A 23,419-nucleotide genomic window follows, 5' to 3' on the forward strand; every position below is an offset into this window, starting at 1 on the left:
TGTGTTATAACAATTAGTAATATTAGACAAAGTGCACAATTAATGCAATTAATATATGATTAATACTCAGCACATTGCATAATAGAATCATTACATTATATCATTACCAACTTATTTCATCAATCCTACATATGGGACTGGTAGCACAAATGTGGTTAGCTGAACACCTATTTGTGATATGATTTGGCTATGTAAAATCCCATTACGTTCAAGTATAAATTCATTGTACTGCTATCACTTGCCTGTAGAGGATGGTGGGGAAGGTCAGACAATGCTGAATATTCAAAATACCCTTTTAGACAGCTGGCCATTAAAAAGGTTTAAAAGGACATTGAGACTGTATGAAGCAGTTGAACATTAAGTCTTTGGAAACTAAGTTACAATGGAACCATTCAGACCACTGGATCAAAGAAAAACAATGAGGCTGCCTCAACATCAGAGGACAGCACTCTCACAACTGGAGAAAGTCTTTGAAATAAGGCAAGAGAACTTTACAGAGGTACATGAGACACTAAATGGTATAAAGTAAATTCAGGAGCATTTTTTCAATATAAACTGAACCAAGAATGGGAAAAAAAAACGCAGGGCCAGGATAAAGTCAGTAGATGATCAATAATTCCATGACTACTAATTAAAACAAAGACTTATGGATTGCAATACTGAAATAAACACCAACAGCCCCATCTTAACTTAGGCTCCAGTGCAGTATAAATTCCAGCATTGATTGGTTGGGCCAAATGACTTGTTTCTGTGCTATATTTCCTTTGTAACCAAAAATTCCCTAGATTCTAGAATGGTCCCAGTGGGTTGGAAGTTAGCAAATTTAACACTGCTGCTCAAGAAAGGAGAGAAAACAGGAAACTAACTATGGGCCAGTTGACCTGACATCAGTTGTCAGAAAAATTTTAGAATCTATTAAGGAAGTCTTAACAATGTGGTTTTATGAAAATGAAGTCATGCATGACAAATTTATTCGAGTTACTTGAGGATGCAACTAGTATGTTAGATAAAAGGAAACTAGATGTAGATGTAGCATACTTGGATTTCCAAAAGATATTTGATAAGGTGTCACACAGAAGGTTAATATGCAAGATAAGGACTCATGGAGCAGGGGATAACATATTAGCATGGATAGAGTATTGGTTAATGGATAGGAAGCAAAAAGTAGGGATAAACGGGCAATTTTCAAACTGGCAGGCTGTAACTAGTGGAGTGCTGCAAAGATCAATGCTGGGGCGTCAGCTATTCACAATCTATATTAATAACTTAGATGAAGAAACCACCAAGAGTAATGTATCTAAGTTTGCTGATGATATTAAAGACAGGTGGGAATGCAAGTAGTAAGGACACAACTAGGTATAGGCAGGTTAAGTGAGTGGGCAACATTGTGGCAAATGGAGTATAATGTAGGGAAGTGAGAGGTTATTCACTTTGATAGTAGGAATAGAAAAGCAGAATATTTTTTAAAACGCATTGAACTTGTAAATGTTGGTGCTCAGAACGACTTGGGTGTACCTGAACAAGGAACATAGAAAGTTAGCATGCAGGTACAGCAAGCAATTAGGAAGGCAAATGGCACGTTTGTCTTTATTATATAGGGATTGGAGTATAAGAATAAGAAAGTCTTGCTGCAATTGTACAAGGCACCATTGAGACCACACCTGGGGTACAGTGCACTGGGGCCTCCATATTTAAGGAAGGATATACTTCCATTAGAGGCAATACAACATTGGTTTTCTAAACTAGTTCTTGGGATGAGGGTTGTCCAATGATGAGAGGTTGAGTAAATTGGGCCTATACTCCCAATTTAGAAGACCAAAAGGTGATCTCATTGAAACACACAGATTGTGAAGGAGTTTGACAGCGTAGTCACTGAGAGGTTGTTTCCCTGGCTGGGGAGTCTAAAACATGTGTGCATGGTCTCAGGGCAAGGGGTTGATCATTTAGGACCAAGATGTAGAAATTTCTTCACTTTGACCAGTTGTGACCTTTGGAATTCTCTCCCTCAGAGGCTTGTGGATGCTCCATTACTGAGTATCTTCAAGGCAAAGAAAGGTTTTTGGTCCCTCAGGGAATCTAGGGATATGGTGAGTGGACAGGAAAGTGAAGTTGAAGCCAAAGATCAGCCACGATCATATTGAATGGCAGAGCAGGCTTGAGGGCTATATGCTCTTGCTCCTATTTTTTAAGTTGTGTTCTAATGGGGCACAACCAAAAGGACTACATTTTGGAAAAAGAAGTGATAAAGGCAGCATGCCCCAATGACCACATATTTATCGTTATTTAGGTTTGTGGATAGACCCTGTGCAGCCTCTGTTTACTTTCATAAGTTTCTTCCCATATCTATACACAGATGATTGCACAGATAACAACTGATGCATAACATATAATGCTTGGCGTACAATTTGCCAGAAAGTTCAATTTGATCAAAAAATGCATTCATATAGCATTTAACCACATCTCTCAAGAAGCCTTATGTGCACCTAATGACTTCGACGTACAATGGCTTTTGCTGGAAAACCGGCAGTCAATTTGTGTACAAGATGCCAAAATAACTATGAGAATGAACAGTTAATTAGTTTCAGGCAGTGTTATTTGGGGGATGAATGTTGGTCAGGAGACCTGGGAAACTTCCTTATTTTTCTTCAAATTGTGCTATGGGATCTTTAATAAACACCTAAACAGGCATACAAGACTTGTTATCCAAGAGGTTGGCAACTCCAACAATGCTGCACACTTACAGCATCACTGGAGTGTGAATCTAGATCATGTGTTTAAACATTAAAGTACACTTGCCCTCACTACTGAGGCATGTGGACACATTTTAAATGTGTACACATTATTTTGCACACCATTAATTACTAACAACTTCCATTCTTTCTAAAGTATTCCTTAGCAGAAGCAGTTCTCAAAACAAGCACTGGGTTGCTGGGGCCAGACAAGCAGTTTCTGGAACGGACTAGTTCATTATAGCAATTCTGATCTGTTAATAGAAACTGACTGTAGTTGGAAAAATATGAGTGATCTCTGTATAACACTTATTTCTTAGGATAAACTGCACTCCAACACTTTGTTCAGTGTGATTTTCCTAATCATACATTGGAACTTAGTTTGTTCTATGGATGTGCACACGCAGAGCCGACTTACATAATATTTACAGCACAGAAACATTCAGCCGAACAGGTCCCTGCCAATGTTTATACTCCACACAAACTGATTTCAACATGTTTAAAAAAAGAATTGTGACAAGCAAGGAAAAAACTAGAATTTTGCAATTTAGTCATAATGAGTCTACCAAATTAATTTTGAGCCTGCAGTAGGTTGTTTCTTTCCCCAGGATGCAGAGCTTCCCATTAGCCTGTACTTTTCCATTGAGGTTTTAAGCAGACAAGTTTAAAAATCATTGGTGTAGCATAAGGGTCTGGCACATATAGAGTTAACATGAGACTGAGTACAGTACTGCCCAAACAGTGATGTAAAAGAACACATAACCCGCACCTAGGGGTAAATCTAGTGTTGGACAGAGCCATATGCACAAGCAAGCATGGAGACAGCTCCTATGTACATAGTTCTTTTGTAAATAAATATATACAGTAACTTACTTCAAACTACAAAGACTTTATTAAGACCTAGCAAACGGTATGCAACACTCCACAACATGGTAGATTTTCGAATGGGAAAAACCCAAAACCACGCAGAAAATGCAGAGAAAAACTAAAATCCTGCAAGACAAAAGAAAAAAAAACTCGAAGAATTCTGACCTGAAGAAAAGCTCGATAAGCAGAAATGCAGAGGAAAATTGCCAGAGAAAAGCTCCAAAGGTCTGGAAGCTGAAGGCATAAATTTAAAATTCCTCACTGCAGCAGACTCCATAGGACCTCTTAGAAATCCAGCTTCAATTCCCAGCAGACCTAGCGGAGGTGAGCTAAAACTTTTAAATTCCAGGAAAAAACAAGTCCTGAGAAACATTTAAATAGTTGAGCGGTCAAAAATTGCCACTTAAAAGTTCTGTCAGAAAAACCAGATTTCTGAGTTGGTGTCCAAACTTGCTCAGAGAAGAAAAATGAATAATTAACTCGGAATAATTGAGACTAAAGTATCAGCTTTAAGGACCAGGATTCAATCTTTCACGACCCTAAAGCATAGTGCTGAAACAGAGAAGGCTGCAGCTGGACGATCCAAGCAGCCATCGTTTAAAATATTTTCAAGGCTGAGCACAAGTGCCATTGCAGCAGGAGCTGCCAAAACTCGCAGGTGCGGGTAAACCCTCTGTCCTCAAACGAACAGCGGCGTCAGCTTGAATTTCTGCAATTTCTTAAAGCTGAACTTACACTTTAAAATGTTTTAACCATGGATCAAAAATCCACCTTACCAGATCAGTTTGAACTCATCCAAGGGCCAAACCTAATGGGAAATTGGGCGTCCTGGAAAAGAGAATTTTTAAACTACCAGAGTACATCAGGTCGAAGCAGAAAGTCAGAAAAAGTCCAGATTAATACCTTTTTAAACTGGTTTGGTGAACTTGCTGAAGAAGTAATCCTAATGCAGTGCATTGATGAATCCTCAACCAGCTTCGATGAAATATTAAAAGCCTTTGATGAATATTTTAAATCTTCAAGTTGTCAAGCGCACAGAGCTTAATGAAGAGGCACAGAAAACCCCTAGTAAAGTGCCGAAAGGGAAAACCATACTCGAGTAAACACACAAGGGTGCCCGAGAGTTTCCTGAAGTCTCAAAAATGTATCTTTTTGGAAATGCTGAACTGCAACAGCAGGTGACAATGCAGAGTGAGCAGCTGGCTGTGAATGAAGAAAAGCTATCTGATAAATCCCAAAATAAACAAATCTAAACAGTTAACTTACTTAAGACTACCGAGAATTCATTAAGACCTACTGAATGTCATCCAACAACCAGTTGAGTCTTAAAAAAATATCAGATGCAGTCTGTTTTGTCTTGTTCCTCCAATTTTCACCCCTTCTGTTCTTAAAGTGCTCATGTGGTTTGGAATGTGGTTGCACAGATCAGGCAGCCACACTACTCTACTGTTACCACCTCACACCTTCACTCCTCCACCCCACCACTCCAGTGGTTCCATGCTTCTAGACTGAGCATCAGCAGATCATTCAACCATGAGAGAGGCCCAGACATGAGTCTGATCCTGTCCTTGCCAGATTTCCATTTTCCAGTAGTTGGTTACTGGATAGGAGTTGAAACTCTGGTTGCATTATTATATAAAAAATACATTTTGTTTTGGACCAGCAAATGTTAAAACAAATAAATTCTCAAAGATACTGCAGATGCTAGAAATCAGAAATAAAAACACAAAATGCTAAAGAGAAATTTGACAAAGATGACATGGACATAGGGCAAAGGGAGTGTTAATGATAGTGTTAAAGACTAAATTAGGTGCTGATAGTAGCATAACGGTAAGGATTGATAAATAAAAAATATATAGAAAAAAATAAGAGAATAAGTAAATAAAAATAAAAAGATTTGATAAAAATGGAGGACAGAGTTCATGGTCTGAAGTTGTTGAACTCAATGTTAAGTCTAGAAAGCTGTAAAGTGTCTAACTGGAAGATGAGGTGCTGTTCCTCCAGTTTGCGTTGGGCTTCACTGGAAGATTGCAGCAGGCCAAGGACAGACGTGTGGACATGGGAGCAAGATACTGCGTTGAAATGGCAAGCAACAGGAAGGCCTGGATCACGCTTGCAGACTGAGCGAAGGTGTTCTGCAAAGCGGTCACCCAGTCTGCATTTAGTCTCCCCAAAGTAGAGACCACCACTTTGGGAACAGTGAATGAAGTAGACCAAATTGAAGGAGGTGCAAGTGAAGTGCTGTTTCGCCTGAAAGGAGTGTTTGGAGCCTTGGAGAGCGAGGAGGGAGGAGGCAAAGGGGCAGGCGTTGGACCTTCTGCGATTGCATGGGGAGGTGCAGTGGGAAGGGGATGAGGAGTTGGGGGTGAAAGAGGAGTGGATCAGGGTGTCATGGAGGGAACGGTCCCTATGGGATGCTGACAGAGGAGGTAAGGGGAAGATGTGTTTGGTGGTGGCATCATGCTGGAGTTGGTGGAGGATGATCCTTCGAATGCATTATTTGCAAATTTGAAAGTCACCTGTAATTATTTGTGGTTTATAAGACAATTAAATTCCCTCTCATCTGAATCAAGGTTAGATAAAAGTTTTCAGAATGATGCTGCTAATTTGGGTGCCCACAAAAATTAAATTGCACACAACATGATCAACATTTACATTATTACTCCAATCTCCCCTATGGTCAGAACACAACGGCACATATAATCAATAAAAAGTTGAATTCTATCACCTTGGTCAATACATCTTCACCACAAACTGCCAATTAAATTCAGCGACAGTGACCGAGAACATGCTGTTCAATTGTCAGACCTCAACCACACACAAGCACCTCTCATTTTCGAAGTGAGGAACCTACAATACTGCAGTGTCAAAATTACTCAAGCCCTGGATAATATTTAGCAAACCCGATTAATCTCTTTATTTCCATCGACCTTAACTCTTCCCCTCCTTACAGCATTGACGTATACTAGGGTACAGTTCCATGACTGCTACATCTTGCTCAAGTGGAAATTCTTTGCCCATGAACTTGAAAAGTTGGTATTAATAGGCTATTCCTCCACCTCTCCTGTCATTCATACATCTGCAAGGGTCATCGAATACTGATCAGATGCAGGATATGATTTTCCATTTCCCAATGTAGGGTCAACAAACGCCAATTATAACTCCAAGCTTCAATCAGGCAGTGTGACAACTATTGGAACCTATTGCTGAACAGCTCACTAACTGAATAGCGCTGCCAACTGAGCTAACAAATAATCGAAGATACTGCAAAATAGCACTGCCAGAAAACTGGCATTGCTTTCCTGCCCTTACTCAGGAATCACGCTAGATGGGGAGATTGTGAAAGATAAACCAGATCACAGTAATAGGTAACCTGGACTTTGTTTAGGCCTTTTACTAATACTTCTTATTTGTTATATGGCTTTAAAAGGAAGCCCAGTTTTAAGTCTCTCCCTTAACCAGTATCTCTCCATGCCTTCTCCAACATTAGAAAATCTACTTTAAATCCCAAATTACATTAAAAAGTTTGCAGCTGTAGTCATACATTCAAAACACTCTGTACTGCACACGTGGACATGACTCACTAGCTCAAACACTCCAACATCTGCAACAAATTAAACCAGCTTGGAGTTAAACATATTTTTAAAGAAGAGAGATTGGACTATACTTATTCAACTCTTTTGTAAACTACCAGTAGTTTCAAGATGCCACGGAAAAATAGAGATAAGAAACCAATTAAAAATTAAGAGAAGGGCTTAAAGAGACTATAAAATGATGAAAATGCTAAGGAGAATAGGAAAATAAGAAAAGAGGTTAAGAACAGGATAAGTAAAGACAAGAGAGGGCATGAGGGTGAAAATTCAAAACACAAAAAGGAAAAGTGAAGTATTTTGCAAGTACACCAGTAAAAAGAGAATAATTAAAACCAAGGTTGGACTTGAGGGAAGAGGGTTGTCAATTTGTAAATGGTCGAAGTATTTAAAAAGTATTTTAGTAGAGAAAACAAGGAGTCCTTTTCAGCAAATTTTTTTACAATGCAACTCAGGCTAAAGGGAGATCAAGTGCAATCACCCAAAAGAATAAATTCTAGGATAATGAAGATGAGGCAGGAAATTGCCATGGCCCTTGAAGTTATATTTCAGGGGTTTAACTGAGTGTGGATGTGCCCCATAGGGCTTGAGGCTTCCCAGTATAGTACCCATTTAAGAAAAAAAAGTGTAGAGCGCTAATCTAGTTAATTATAAATCATCTGTGGTAGGGAAAATTTTAGAGCCTTTAATTAAGGCTGACATTACTACATATCTAGATAAAGAGACTATAGCTCGAAGTAGCCAGTGTGGATTCCAAAGGGGCAATCAGGCCCAAAAGGTCTCTCAGTTTTTTGCAGAGCTATTAGATATGATAAATTAGGAAATTCAATGGATGTAGTGTGCATGGATTTTAAGATATCAAAAATTATGAGTGAAGATTAAGGAATGTGAAATTCAGAGGCAGGATGACAAACCAGGCTAGAAGTTGTTTGAAATGTAAAAAAATGTAGGAGGTAAAGAGATGCTTTGAGAGTAGTTGGCAGTAAATAATGATGTCTCAGAGTTCACTTGTGTTGTTACGATCCCCTTGGGGAAACATTAAACCAAAATGACCCTGAAATGAAGGAACTATCAACAAGATTCTACTTTTCGTAGCTTTAACTTTAACACAATTCAGAATCAATGCAAATTTCCAATGAACTAACAGGTAAACAATACTTCAAATAAGAGGGGTAAATTTCACTTTAAATAATTGATGCAACAAAGATACGTCTTAGGCAATCACAGGTATTTGCATCACATCCCGCACACATGTGGCGCTATGCAGTTCCACAATATGCTGTTCTTTATTACACAGCTTTCACCTTCAAGTTTCATGGGTATGATTATCATCACAAGGCACACTTCTACGAACACTCTCTCCCTCGGGTCACGACAGTCCTGATGGTGTAGCTTACCAGATCTTTTTCAATCAACTGACCAATAACACCCCAATTCATGGTTTGGCCACTTCTGGGAAAACACCCAGCTCTTTAGCATCTCCAAGCTGTTCACACAGCTTTCCAGGTGATAGGCCATAAGACATAGGAGCAGACGTAGGCCATTCGGTCCATCGAGTCTGCTCCGCCATTCAATGAGATCATGGCGGATCTGATAATCCTCAACTCCATTTTCCTGCCTTTTCCCCATAAGCCTGGATTCTGTAATTGATTTAAAATCTGTCTATCACAGCCTCTACAGCCCTCTGCAGGGCCCTAACGAGTTCCACAGATTGATTACCCTCAGAGAAGAAATTGCTCCTCATCTCTGTCTTAAATGGGCAACCCCTTACTGAGATTATGCCCCTCTAGTCCTAGACTCTTCCACAAGGGGAAACAACCTCTCAGCATCTAACCTGTCAAGCCCCCTAAGAATCTTACATGTTTCAATAAGGTTACCTCTCATTCTTCTAAACTCCAATGACCTTTTTAGCCAGCTCACATAGTACCCCCAAGAGCTCCTGTCTCCTTTTCTGCCAAACAGAAAAATTGACCTCTTCCTGAGAGTGATTTGCTTCTTCTCCTCACAGAATTCTATGTTCCTCTTTGTTTTTGTCTGCTTTCTCTTTGTGTCTGCATCTGTGTGCTGATCACCTTCACCCTTCAGCTTCTCTGCTTGCAGCTCTCCTTTGTATCTACCAGCCAAACAGCTTCTGGTCTCAACTTCCTTTTGGTGCTGCTTCTAGGTCAAGGATCAGCAGATCACTTGGACCAGGATTTCTTATTATCCAAGATATGTACAATTGATCCCTTTATACCTGATGCAAACTCTTAAAAGTCCTTTTCAAATATCCCTAAAAACAATTACAGATTCCACAGACATTTTAAAGATATTAAAAAATTTCCTTAATGTGCTGCTTCCAGATCAAAGGTCATCACACTGTGTATATAAATAATTTGGTTATACACAGAGGGAGTGGGGCTAAAATTTGAAGGTAATATCAAAATAGGAAGGACAGTTAACTCTCTACAAAACAAAGAAGCTGCAAAAGGGTATTTATAAGATAGCCGTTGGAATTTAATGTTACTAAGTGTGAAGTAATACGTTCTATTTAAGTGAAAAACGGTCCTTATGGTCTGAATGGAAGTAGGCCTGGTGTTGTGGAAGAGCAAAGGCATTTGGGAGTATAGCACATCAACGACAGCATCCCAGGTTGATAAAGTTCCAGTGCCTCTATTTTGTGGCTTTAAGCTTTATCATGAGTATAAAATTTAAAAACTAAGATGTAATGATGAGCTGGTGTAAGACCCAAGTCTGAGTACTGTGCGCAGTATCACACCTCACACTATACTTAGGTTGTGGAGCTTTTATAGAAGTATGATGCAGATTCACCAGGAAGCTATTTGGCATATATGAAAGACTTGAAAAATGGGGCCTTTTTGTTAGACAAATGCAGATTACAAGATGATACGATAGAAGCATTTGAGGTGGGATAGGGAAGGCAAGTTATTTCCAGTAGCTGCGGGGCCTAGAACAAGATGTAATAGATATAGGGTTAAACACAAAAGATTAGGAGAAATATCTTTATACAAAAAGCTGTGATGTCATTGATTGAGGGAGAAACTATGTCAACATTCAAAATTTGATTGGACAGGTGGTTGCAGGAGACAGGGATAAAAGGATATAGAAACAGGTGGGTAAACGTCATTGGGAATGTTTGCTTGCTTGAAGAGTGAAAATGCAACATGGGCTGATTGGTTGGGCCAAATGGTTAGTTGTATGTAATGACTTGTATGTATTTCTGAAAGTAAAATCTATAATCTTCAGATTGCATTGTTCTAGTTGCTCTGGAACACTTCCTATAAAACTAACATTAATGTTTGTAGTTCTTAAACAAACTTCTCATGCTGCTTGCATCATTTTCAATCATTTTTTTTCAGGCTTACTCAGTCTCCCGATATTCTAAGGTGGGTTTGGTATGATTTACCTGAAAGTTAATCAACTCTTGTGCTTAAACACATAGTCGAACAAATTCTCCAATTAGAAACTTATCTACAAAAGGGTACAGCTTCTGGTTTTTAAACTCAAAGGAATTTGTTACAAGTACTGTTAGAGGGACCACCGGCACTGTGATAGATCTGTCAAATTTTAAAATATTTTAATCATCTTTATAGGATTATGGTAGCTGGCCAGCTTGTGGCCCTCGTAACTCGATTACAACTTGTTTAAAAAGTAGCCCATCTATTATGTAAAGGAAATAAGCATATGAGTCCAAATTGTGTATGTCAATTCAATGGTGGCAAATCACCGCTGTCTAGGTGCACTGCCTAATCAGTGTTAGACATAAAGTTCATCCAAGTGCTAGAAACAGTTAATATCAATGTCCAGGCTTCAAGAAAGAGTCAGGGCTAATCTTCTGGGTTTGCTGGCAGACCAGTGGTGAGTCTGTTGTGGCAGACATTTCAGCCAGGATATTTGATGATACTGTTGACTAACACTTCATATTCAGAGCCCATCTTGAGAGAAAAAAATACCGGAAGCTTTTCCTGATTCTGGAGTCTACTTTTGGAACACCGTTGTGTGGTTGAAGGTAATAAAGGATTTTAGTTTCATGACACTTTTCTTCACAAACATGTTGCAAGTTACAAGAATGACTGATTTCTGCGGTTTTGTTCTTTGAAATAGGAAGAGTGTATTAACCAAAGTTCTGCAACCTAGTGAAATCTGCAGTATTCACTCTTAGTTCTCTTTAATTTTATTTAATTAACCTGATTCAGTTTTTAGCCTGAGATATAGTCTGTCAAGTACTCATCATTCTAAGAGGCCATGAACTTATGGTGAATATCCATATTTACAGCATGTAGCTCATCAATGAAATGATTCATTGCAGCTTGCTACCAGATTACTTCATGCAAAATGTTGCCTGTGAAAGTGGTCTCTTGCTTTGGGCACAAGCAAAAGCATCTGGAAATCACCTAAGGCCGATACGTCCCCTGTGCCTGGTGGGTTGCATCCTAGGATATTAAATGTTGTAGCTACAGAGATAGTGGATGCACTGGTGGTAATCTTCCAAGAATCCTTAGATTGTGGAAAAGTCCCAGAGGATTGGAGAACGGCCAATGTAACACCCTTATTCAAAAAAGGATGGAGGCAAGAAACAGGCAACTACAGGCCAGTTAGCTTAACATCTGTCATTGGGAAAATGTTGGAGTCTATTATAAAGGGTGTAATAGTAGAGCATTTAGAAATCAAGCAGAGTCAGCATGGCTTCATGACAGGGAAATCATGCCTGACAAATTTATTGGAATTTTTGAGGAGGTAACAAGCAGGATAGATAAAGAGGAACCAGTAGGTGTAATATATTTGGATTTCCAAAAGGCTTTTGATAAGGCCGCACATAAGGCTACTTAATAAGATAAGAGCCCATGGTGTTGGGTGTAGTATATTAGCACGGATAGAGGATTGGCTAACTAATAAAAGACAAAGAATTGGGATAAGGGGGGCATTTTCGGGATGGCAACCTGTAACTAGTGGAGTGCCACAGGGATCAGTGTTGGGGCCTCAATTATTTACAATATATATTAATGACTTAGATGAGAGAAGTGAATGTACTATTGCCAAGTTTGCGGATGACACAAAAATAGGTGGGAAGGCAAGTGGTGAGGATGACACAAGGAGTCTACAGAGGGATATAGACAGGTTAAGTGAGTGGGTAAAAACTTGGCAGATGGAATATAATGTGGGAAAATGTGAGGTTATCCACTTTAGCAGGAAGAATAGAGGAGCTGAATATTATTTAAAGGGAGAAAGACTGCAGAAGGTTGCAGCACAGAGGGATTTGGGAGTCCTTGTGCATGAATCAATTCTGCTCCTACGTCTTATGGCCTTATGGGGCAAAATTCCTCAGTACTATTGCTAGAATATTGCCAGGGCCCATTGCCTTTGCAGTATCCAGTGCCTTCAACCGTTTCTTGTTATCACATAGAGTGAGTCAAATTGGCTGAAGACTGGCATCTGTAACGCTGGGGACCCTAGGGGAAGGCCGAGGTAGGTCATCCACCTGGCACTTCTGGCTGAAGGTGGTTGCAAGTGCTTCAGCCTTGTCTTTTGCACTGTTATGCTAGACTTCCCCATCATTGAGGATGAGGATACTTTTGGAGCCTCCTACTCCGGTTAGTTGTTTAATTATCCATCACCATTGACAACTGGATGTGGCAGGGCTGCATGACATCACGTCACAGTTCCCTAGCCAGTTGGAAGAAAAGACTCCCCAACCCTCTTCTATCCCTTGTCCTTCTTGTGAAGGTATTGGACTCCAGCTGAAATGTAATGCAGACACCAACAGTCATATGGGATCTGGCCCAATGAATCATTCCTTCCTTGTGAATCTAGACAATGAAGTTTGATGGGCCAGTGAATTATCATAGCCAAGTCCAATCTTGTCCACACACACTTTCTAATATACATTGGTGGATAGTATGAGGAGATAATGTCTTTTCCTGACTTGGGGGCAGCAGTTAGTTGTGGCACACCAAAAACTGCTCTAGCTGACATCTGCCAGCTCTAGCTAGATAAATCCGCAATGAAATCGAGTTTCTAGCCTGTATACAATAATGAGGGTATGCTTTTAGCCACTAAATGGCTCTAATTAATAGCCATACCACCTTGATGAAGTTTTTATATTATTAGTCTGTTATTATCAATTCACCTGTACCTCTGATGCTGTCAGTACAATATCAGTGTAAACTTGCAACCATAACTGCAATCTGACTTTTTGTGGATCCCCCGAGTTTGTCAGACACAGCAGAAAACAGGGCCTCAATCCTATTGTTTTTTTTCTAAAAGTTGCAAATCAAGAGTGTCATTTTCTCTGCACTTATCAATATTAAAATGCTTCCTCTTCACCAAACCACTCATTCAGAGTTTAATGTAGAGGAAGGAAGGAAGGGAGGGGGAGACAAAAAAAAACAAACACTGGGGAAGGGAAAGGAATAAACTGAAGTGAGACCATTGTATTTCTAACTACATCCATTTGGAACTGTGGGTGTTTGCTTTGAAAAGCCGACACATGGTACATTCACAATGGGACAGCTAGGATGGGCTTCGTGCTTCACAGAATACAGGCGAAAATTTCCTCAACGTTCAAAGATCTAGAGCTACTTGCTTTGAGCAGCTGTGCCATTTATTTTCCCATTTTTAAAATAACCTTGCCTGGCCAACAATCTTAGCACCAGAAAGAAATGTTTGCAATGAATCAGGCTTTTAGAAAGAGATCCGTTTCCAAAGAAACTGATTCCAGACTGTGCAACAGCAGGCAATCTGAGAATTCAGAAAGCACAGTGTCTTTATCAGGTAGAAATGGATTCTCTGCAAAGCCAAAGAATAATACATCATGCTTTAAATTCAGCATACAGGCCTCCAATTAATGGACAGCCGCGCACCCCACCACCCCCCACCCCACTTGGACACAAGGAAAAGGAACAAAACTAATCCTGAAGTGAATATTAAATAGTTAACAACTTCAAGTTCAGTATTAATTTATGCTATTTTTACATTGCATTTAGTGAGATTGTAGGGACACCAACTCTCAAGACACAGGTCTCACACAACCCTATGTTGACCCCATTGTACGCTTGACAGATTTACAAAGGCCGACTATTGGAAAGGCACTTTTTTCTGAGGTTCCAGCTACTGCAAGAAATCTAAAAGGTTGGAACTAATGGCCCAACACCTCACTAAGATGCAAAAATGATCTAATGATCATAACAAATAAATCTAGGCTTTTAGCCACAGAATTGCCTGTGACAAATGGGCTGTCACAATTTCCATCCATTTGTACACTGGTATGAACATAAAGCATCTCAAAATGGGACTACAATTGACAGATGAATTTTAGCAACTTCTTCACCATCCCTTCATAGCCCAGAGGTTTTATCCTGTAACAGTAACTACATTTACAAGAAGTACTTCATTGGCTGTAAAGTGCTCTGGGACACCCTGGGGTCATAAAACGTGTGATTTAAATCTAAACGTTTCTTCAAAAATGGTTTAGTTTGGGCTGGAATAATGGCACATTCTAGAGAGATCACTCAAAAGCAAAAATGAATAAACTCAAAAGAAATTTTCCATATTCTCGAACTGCAACAGTACCATGATATTTTTATTTGCCACAAACATTATTAGCCAATCTCGGCCTTTTCCCACCTACTTGATTCTGACGGCAGTTACCAGTAATGACATCTGTTACATGTGCACCAATCACTCTCCACTATTTTAAATGTGCACCATTTAAGTAAGATATTTAAAGCGCTGGTGAACAGAGCACAGGTTGACCAACATCAGCTGGTATCTTCCTCCACAGTCAGCAGGTGAGGAAAACATGTCATGCATCTTTGGTTCCAATACCATAAAAATGTGCCTGTACATTTAGGTTAAGGGTTACCAAATGAAGAACTTCTATCACTTAACTGCTGACTTGGGTTGTATGTATTTGGTTTCTTACCTTTCCTTTAATTTATCAGAGAGCTCCTCCAGAATTTGTACAGCTTGTCTGTGATAATCGAGTTGTGCCTCCACCAGGGCAGACATTTGACTCACCTGCTCGATCTGGAAGAAAATTATTCACATTTGGTTTAGGCTAGTTTAAAGTGGTTGAAATGATTTTCATTCAATTACAAGCGGTGACTTAGTCCCCTATCCTAACAGGCCCACCTGCCCAATACCTATTTACAGAGACAAGACTGATTCATGCGTAAACCCATTTAGATTTATAAATTTTGCTGATTCTTCCTTCCCTCACTATCCTATTTCAACTGAATACATGAAAAATAAAAGGTATGGGACATTTCTATTTAGTCCTACTGCACACTATAGTTCTCAAGTATAATATTAAGGGAATGCTGCAGTTAAGGATTACAGTTAATGAGAGGTTAAAATAAGGTTCTGTCTGCCCATTAAGGCTGGTATTATATAAGAGTAATCCTATTCTCCTGATCAACATTCCTCCCTCCAGCAATGCTATCAAAATCACAGACTGTTGATTCATCCCATTGGGATATTGCTGCTGCACCATAGTTACTATGTTTGCCGAATTAACAAGCACTGAAGTCTATAAGTGGTGCACTGTGTCAAATACTTTGGGAAATTTCAATGACATAAGTTTCCATATCAATTTAAGTTATTCCCTTTTCTACTAACCACCAAAAGAACTTGGGTTCATACATGAAAGGAAATGAGGCAAGAACGTTAAGGAGGGAAGGAAACAGCAGATAGATGAATTGAGTGACAGGACTTCAGTCTACATGGGTATTTTTCTGTATCCAGCAGCACAGCCAACACAATTTCTGCTTTGGGTGTGAGCCCATCTTCAAAACATTGATTTTTAAATTATCCCTTGGCTCAGCCCCTGTAGATGAAGCAATCTGCAGGATTAGAACATTCCAAATTGGGGAAGAACCAAACATTCATTCTGCTCTGACTAATGCTGGAAGGCTGGACAGTTTGTCAATAAAATTGTGCAAATTGACATTGAGCATAGCCAAAAGAATCTTCAAATGTGTAGAGAAATGAAGTTAGATTCATCATAAATCTAACCAACACTTCAATGGGAGCTTGGTAAATGTTCTCAGTGCACTCAATAAAGCTTCAGCTAGTTGCTGTAATGTTGCACACCCACTTAACTTATATTGCTTGGATTGGATGATTGCATGAAGCAACAGTTACTTCATTTCTATTTCATATAAACCAGAAATACAATTCTTGGAGGTATAATAGTACATTTAGGAGCTCAATGATCACAAGAAAAGCATTATTTCACAACATCTGTCATCATTTTATCCCATTTCCTTGCCTTTCCATCAAAAGGCACTGGCCTTTGCCGAGATCATTACATTAGTGAAAAAGGAGTGTTATTTGACTAGGGGCATCACAGCTGAGTCTAATTTGCTCCTTTAATAATAATCTATGCAGGTGTAGCTTCTGGCAGGGTACTGAATAGTGACCTGAAGCAGGAATCCGAATACTAGCTTCTTACATTTAACCCAGAGGTACTAAATCCAAATGAGATCAGCAATCTCAGAATAAAAATCGAAACAGGAGCATTCCTGGTCTGGGTATGATACAGTACTGCACTGAGTGGTGCCTTTATTAAGCCACCAGATCTTATAACCTATGTGAACTAATGCCTTCACCACAACACGTAATCCCGTCACTGATATTCAAAGCACTATTATTTTATCCAAATCATGTAGAAAGTGTCATAGACATATAGAAAAAAGAAAGCAGAACAAAGTAGCTGGACTTATGATATCATTCTTACATCAGTTTCTAAAAGGTTGTACATGCTAGTTTCTGCCACATCTTTGGACTCATCGAATTTCTCCATAGCTTGTCTGATCTCTTCCTCAGGGATTTTACCCTGTCGCTTCTTCTTGTAGTCATAGTCCAGGCGGCGACCCTCCAACTTCTTCAAGTGATGCTACAATGTCAAAATGAATATGTAAAAGGCAATAATCTCCAAAACATTCTTGTACAATATTTTTGTTTCGTTTCCTGAGGACTCTTACTCTCGCATAGCTACTCATGCTCATAATTCTACTGGTGCCAACAGTCCTCAGAGACCTTATTCACTTAATCATTCTTATGTGTATCCAGATAGCGAGTGTTGCAGGTTATTGGACTTTTGAGGGGATATAAATAATTTTGTCACCAGATGTTTTTACCTGCACTTCTTCTAGCATGGGGCCATTAGATAATCCATGGTTAGCTCACCACACAGACCAGTTTGCTATGATGTTGTGACTGGCAGTGAAACCAAAAATTTCAGTCAACATAGGCAGGTTAAAAGAAACTGCCAAGGTTGGGGCTCCAAATCAGTCTCTATGGGAGATGGTATGGTTGTATCAAGGATCCCATCAGGATGGGAAAACAGGGAACCACAGTCAAGAATACATTAGTCACGTTCAAAGGCCACAATTTCCATCTTCCTCTTCTGTTTCTTCTGCAATTATATGGTATCTGCTTCCCTTTCCTTTAAGCTCATAACCTCTAATGACAGTTAGAGGAACCCATTCCTAGGCTTCTGACAGAGCTGTTCTCCTGCCTGTTTGAAAGAGGCGATGGCAAAAGTGACTGTGGTCTTTGCAATTTTGCTCCAAGATAGGTAGGGGAGCAAAAAGCACATTTCCTCACCTCATATTTTTACCAATAACACATTTGGATCAGATATGTGACAAATGAGTCATGAACTTGTCCTCTATTCAACTGTTCTGCCAAAATGTTCAGTACACCAGTACCCTGAATTGGCTTCACATTCCGTTATGAAATGCTTTTCTTAGTTGACTTAGTTTGATATTGGTTTGGGCTCTGTTCCCCTGTCCTCAAATTATTTTGAGGTGCATAGGAACAGAGCAGATTATCCAGCTCCTCAACCCTGTTCTGCCATTCAGTTAGATCATTGCTGATCTGCACCTCAACTTCATGTTGCTCCACTTGATACTATATCTAACAAATATCTATTGTTCTCAGTTGTGAAAATTTTAACTAACCCGCTGAAGCATCACCTTGTCAATTCTGCTTGCCTTGGAAATGTCCTGCTGACCCCAGCGTATCTCCAGCCCCAGAATCATTTAATATACAGGAAGGGGGTTTCCCAAGCTCTGGTAAGGTGGCATGCCCAGAGAAGAACCTGCCTCATTGGGAGAAAGAGGTAGGCTGCTAGCTTCCCAAATAGGATGTATTTTTCTTCAGTGGGGCTGGTGCATGGTAGTGCTCAGAAATCACTTCCACAGGTTTCTTTTCAGTTTTTTTGCAAAGACCACCTCTGCTGATCCTGGATCGCTGGGATCATAACAGGTAGGCTATGTTTAACAACTGAAGAGAGTAAATGGCAGGAAACAACAGATGTCATGTATTTTCTCATTTGCATTTCTTTATCCAGTGCAATTCCCTCAACAAAATGATGACGTTATCCCATCCTAGAGTTACTTATTAACCTACCTTATGCAAAACACATTTTAAGCACCAACTGCAAAAAGGAACAAACATTCTTTGGATATCGAGAGGCAGTTTTTATTAAGATTTATTATTATTGAGTTTGTCCCTTAGTTCTTAACGCGGGTTCACTGAATTTGGGTTTAATGACTACATGACAGAGTCTCTATGTTTGCTGACTAATTTTGAATGCTGTCTCATCTGGTTTATACTGATGATCTCACTGATGTAAATAGCAGTGTTTTCCTTGTCTTGGTTTGAACTGGTTCATTTAATTATATCAACTATATCAAATTGACCTGTAAATTACTTTCCTATTTACTCACGTTTCATCGATCAAGCTCGAGATAAATTGCGCCAGAGTTCATTCTGGTTTGGAGGATTGATGAATACTCATGTCCAAAACCTGCTCAGATTTCCCAGTGATTTGCTAACTGACTTCTGCATTTGCACAAATTCAGTTTGGATAATTTTACACAATACCAAATATTAATATCCCTTGAAAACTGATTGGGAACAATTTCAGACATGATTACATTTTTCCCCTCTCTAGCCCTGCTGAACTTTTATTTTGAGATCGAAACTGTAGGAAGGCCCAATTGCACAGCTATGTTTGCAATTGAGGTCCAAAACCACCAGCAGGAACCACCTTGCCGCAATATTATATTTAGTTGTTAATTTGGCTATGATTTCATTTCTATAAAAGAAATGTATAATTTTCTTCTTGTATTGATCAAGTTATATTCCTTTCCCAAGCATGGTTCTCACTTAGTAAGGGCAAATGCATTTCAAATGTGTAGGAACTTGGCTACAAACATAGCTTCCAAGTCACTGGTATTAGATAGGATAGCCTTTGTAAATTTTAAATTGAGCTTTCGAATAATTGCACAAAATCTGTGCTATTGAAATATAATTGTGTATACATTGATGAAGAAGTTGCATGAGACATTATTTGATTAATTAAAAGAAACAAACTATCTTGGAGCTACCTAGAAGTGTTGGTTTTGGCATTTATTAATGTTGAGACTGCAAAAGACTTTTTCCAAAAGCTGAATATTGTGAATTACTTTCCTATAAGAGCTTTGTATTCAAGTGAAGACATGGAATTTTCAATATCAAGAACCACATTTGTGAAATAGATAGACATGAACAAACTAAATCAGAAGCTGTGCTTAGTATGGGTAATTAAGCCAGTTAGGGATTCTCAAATACAAATATGCACTATAAGCCCACTGACTCCCACAGCTAACTTGATCACACTTCCTCACACCCTGCTTTCCTGGAAGGACTCCATTCTGCTCTCTCAGTTTCTCTGATGTTGCAACCTTCCAACCAACACTTTCGATTTTTCTTCCTTTTTCTTCAATCAAAGATTCCTCCCCACTGTGATTGATAGGGCTCTTTACTCTCCCGCCCAGAATCACGACAGGGTTCCCTTCGTCCAAACCTTCCACCTCCCCCACCAACCACCCCCCCACCCCCGACTCTGGATTCCATGGATCATTCGCCATCGTTTCTGTCATCTCCAGTGCCACACCACAATCAAACACATCTTCCGCTTCCCTTTCAGCATTCTGGTGGGATCGCTCCCTCCCTGACACTCTGGTTTACTTTTCAGTCACCCCAACATTCCTCCCCTTCACCTGACACCTTCCCGCAAGCATTGGTGATGCGATACTGACTCTTTTACCACCTCGCTCCTCGCCAGCCAAGGCCCTGAACAATGCCTCCAGATGAAACAGCAATTTACATGTACATCCTTGAATTTAGTATACTGTATTCACTGATTACAATGCGGTCTGCCTCACACTGGGAAGACCAAATGCAAATAGGGTGATAGCTTTGCAGAACACCTCTGTTCAGTCCACGAACATGGCCCTGAGCTCAATGCAAGCTCAAGGACAGCACCTTATCTTTCAATTAGGCACTCTACAGCCTTCTGAACTCAACACTGAATTCAACAATTTCAGACCCTAATCTCTGCCCACATTTTGGCTCCTTTTTCTTTGCACTTTTTGGCTTTAGTCTCACTTTCCCTTGCTTTTGGATGGCAGCTGCTCATCAGTCTACCATTCGCATCTCCTCCAAACCCATTTTTAGTTTTTTTTTAAACTTGTCCTATTACCTTTGGTCCAGCACAACCAACTCTTTTGTCATTTAATCCTTCTGGTCTTCCAACGTATCACAGGTGTTCCTTTTGTTTCTTTCCCGCTCCCCCTCCTTTCACTTGCTTATTACAAACCTATTACATGTCTAACTTTCCCCAGTTCTGAAGAATGATCATCGACCTGAAACGTAACTCATTCTCTCCCCACAAATGCTGCCTGCCCTGCATTTTGTTTTGTATTAGGGCATTTTCATGGCTGGAGTTATACATGTATTGTAATGTAGCATGTTATTTGTCCTGTTTCTCGTTATTTGTGTGTCTAAAATACTCTGACCTATGCGATATCAACCATTTTAAAGAGAATTTGGAAGTATGGTTCGTCTCCACTATGTATATTTCTGCAGACAACATCAAAAAGGAGTGGATTCTGCCTCACAGATGGCAAAATTTGCTTATAAGAACAACTGCATTAATAGCACAACACCATAACAGACATGAAGATGATCTTTTAATGAGACCAGGATACAAGGTCAAAAGTGGCAGTGAAGTTCAACTGTGCTCTCAAACCACTGACCCAACAGACAAAATAATCATTCCAAAATAGATTTCACTAGTGCTTCTTCTGGGATGGGAGTTGAGAGGGGAGAGCAGGGATGACAGAACGGCAATGTGTTTACCTATAGATGATCTTTTACCTGAATTTCTTTGAAATCTTTATCACATAGACTTTGTAATGGGTCAATAAAGTTCTGTTTGACTTCAATATCCAGGGAGTCTTTAACCTCAGCCATCCGTTTCATCGATTCGCCAACATCAATGAGAGCACCTCCTTAAATCAGAAAATTTAAATGCAAAAATCAACTAAAGTACATAAAATTGAATGGATTACTACTTGAGTGTATGACAAAATGAGTTCCAACCCTGTACCAAAATGCTGCCCTTCTTCCCCTGCTGGGGATGACTCATGCTGGGACACTACTTGCCCTCCGATATTTCAGTGTATGTATCCGTCAGGCAAGACCTTGAACAATGAGTTCAACTATGAGAGGCATTACAATCAAGCTCAATCCTGCCCTCGTTCGACTTTCACACAAACACACTTTACAACAGGGTCGCGAGCTACAAGGAGGATTGAGTGCCCTGGCTGAATTTCCCTGTCCCTTGTGGAGGGGTATTGTAAATTTAGAACTCCTAAGGCTACCAGCTGAAGCTAACTTGGCACAACACAGGAATCTAGCTTGAGGTATTTCTGGTCTACGTGTCTCAGTTTCATGAGGGATAGTGCTTTCAGTAATTAAGCCACCAGGACAGTGTACATTATAGTTAATGACAATCAGCTCTGCAATTTCAGCATTGTAAATGTACAAGGATGAAAAAAAATGTATAAAACTGAAAGTGCATTATCTGGAATGTAGAGAGATGCCACTAAAGGAACATCTCAGCTCAAAGTAGACCACAACTTCTAAGACAAAAATAAATCCAAAGATCCATTTTAGAAAAAAAACTTAAATTACTGAACAAAAATTACTCCAAGTACCACCATTCCTTTTGCAAGCTTCCATACGAAATACTTATTCCTTTTTTTCTGATGAATATTATGAAAAGTACCAATTTATATTAAATTGAAATGATTTTTTTTTTAAAAGTGTGATGGTTACTTTTAATGCACTTTTCTCTTCTTACCCTTTCATTTAGTCTCCCACACATCCAGCCAAGAGGATTACCGGCAAATTGCCACTAAGCTTCATTCAACACTAATCTGAAACTAATCTCTAGGAGATATATCAGTGTTACTCAGATTATTTACTTGCGGGGAAGCATCTAGCCTTCACAGCATATCCAAGCAAGGAACGCCAGAGTTGCCTAAGAATATTCAGAGAAAATTGCCGGAACTTTGCTTTGATAAACAATTCTGAGACATAACAAGCTAGGATTCTAATGAGCTGCATTGCCATGCCAGTTCTTCAATAAATTGTCTCCACATTTAAGTCATTTTTCCCCCTTTGCTCCTTTTCTTCAAAGGTTCATGTCCCTTAGGACAAAAGATGGGAAACTCTTTCGAGTTATCAACAGTCACAGATTGCAACTCTTTCGAGTACAATCACAGTTCTTGGTTTCCGGGAGTGGGACATGAACCCACAACCCTCTGATTCAAAGGCGAGGGTGCTATGAACTGAGCCACAGCTGACAAGGAGCAAATTGTTACCAAGCATGGTAATTGTGAGCAGCCTCAGGTGACTCTCCTTCCCATCATCCTCCAGTCCTGCGGGAGAGTCTCATTTCCACCCAACACCTTACCTTCTTTCTTCCCCAGCTGAAAAAATAATTATTTCTGTGAGGTGCAATGCAAACTTTCTGCCAATCTATGTATTCTTGGGCATTGCAGTGCAGCAAGAGGGGGGAGGCGATGGCATAGTGGTATTGTCGCTGGACTAGTAATCCAGGGTAACGCACTGGGGAACTGGGTTCGAATCCCACCATGGCAGATGGTGGAATTTGAATTCAATAAAAATCTGGAATTAAAAGTCTAATGCATGAAACCATTGTCAACTGTTGTAAAACCCGATCTGGTTGACTAATGTCCTTTCCTGTCCTTACCTGGTCAGGCCTACATGTGACTCCAGACCCACAGCAATGTGGTTGACTCGTAAATTCCCTCTGAAGTAGGGATGGGTAATTGGCTAGCAAGGCCCACATCGCATGAACGAATATAAAAA

At 39.7% G+C, this 23,419-nt stretch overlaps 1 protein-coding gene across 1 annotated transcript in view; it reads right to left on the reverse strand.

The window, feature by feature from the left end:
* Nucleotides 1-23,419, reverse strand: part of sh3gl1b (SH3-domain GRB2-like 1b) — a 127,178-nt gene that overhangs the window by 14,414 nt on the left and 89,345 nt on the right. Inside the window, exons 5-7 of the mRNA XM_078555698.1 lie at nucleotides 21,398-21,531; nucleotides 16,923-17,081; nucleotides 15,108-15,211 (exon numbers count right to left, since the gene is read on the reverse strand). Coding sequence (XP_078411824.1) covers nucleotides 15,108-15,211; nucleotides 16,923-17,081; nucleotides 21,398-21,531 — 397 coding nt within the window. The remainder of the gene's footprint in view (nucleotides 1-15,107; nucleotides 15,212-16,922; nucleotides 17,082-21,397; nucleotides 21,532-23,419) is intronic.

The sequence above is a fragment of the Cetorhinus maximus genome, chromosome 13 (assembly GCF_964194155.1).
Source record: "Cetorhinus maximus chromosome 13, sCetMax3.hap1.1, whole genome shotgun sequence".
Lineage (NCBI taxonomy): Eukaryota > Metazoa > Chordata > Chondrichthyes > Lamniformes > Cetorhinidae > Cetorhinus > Cetorhinus maximus.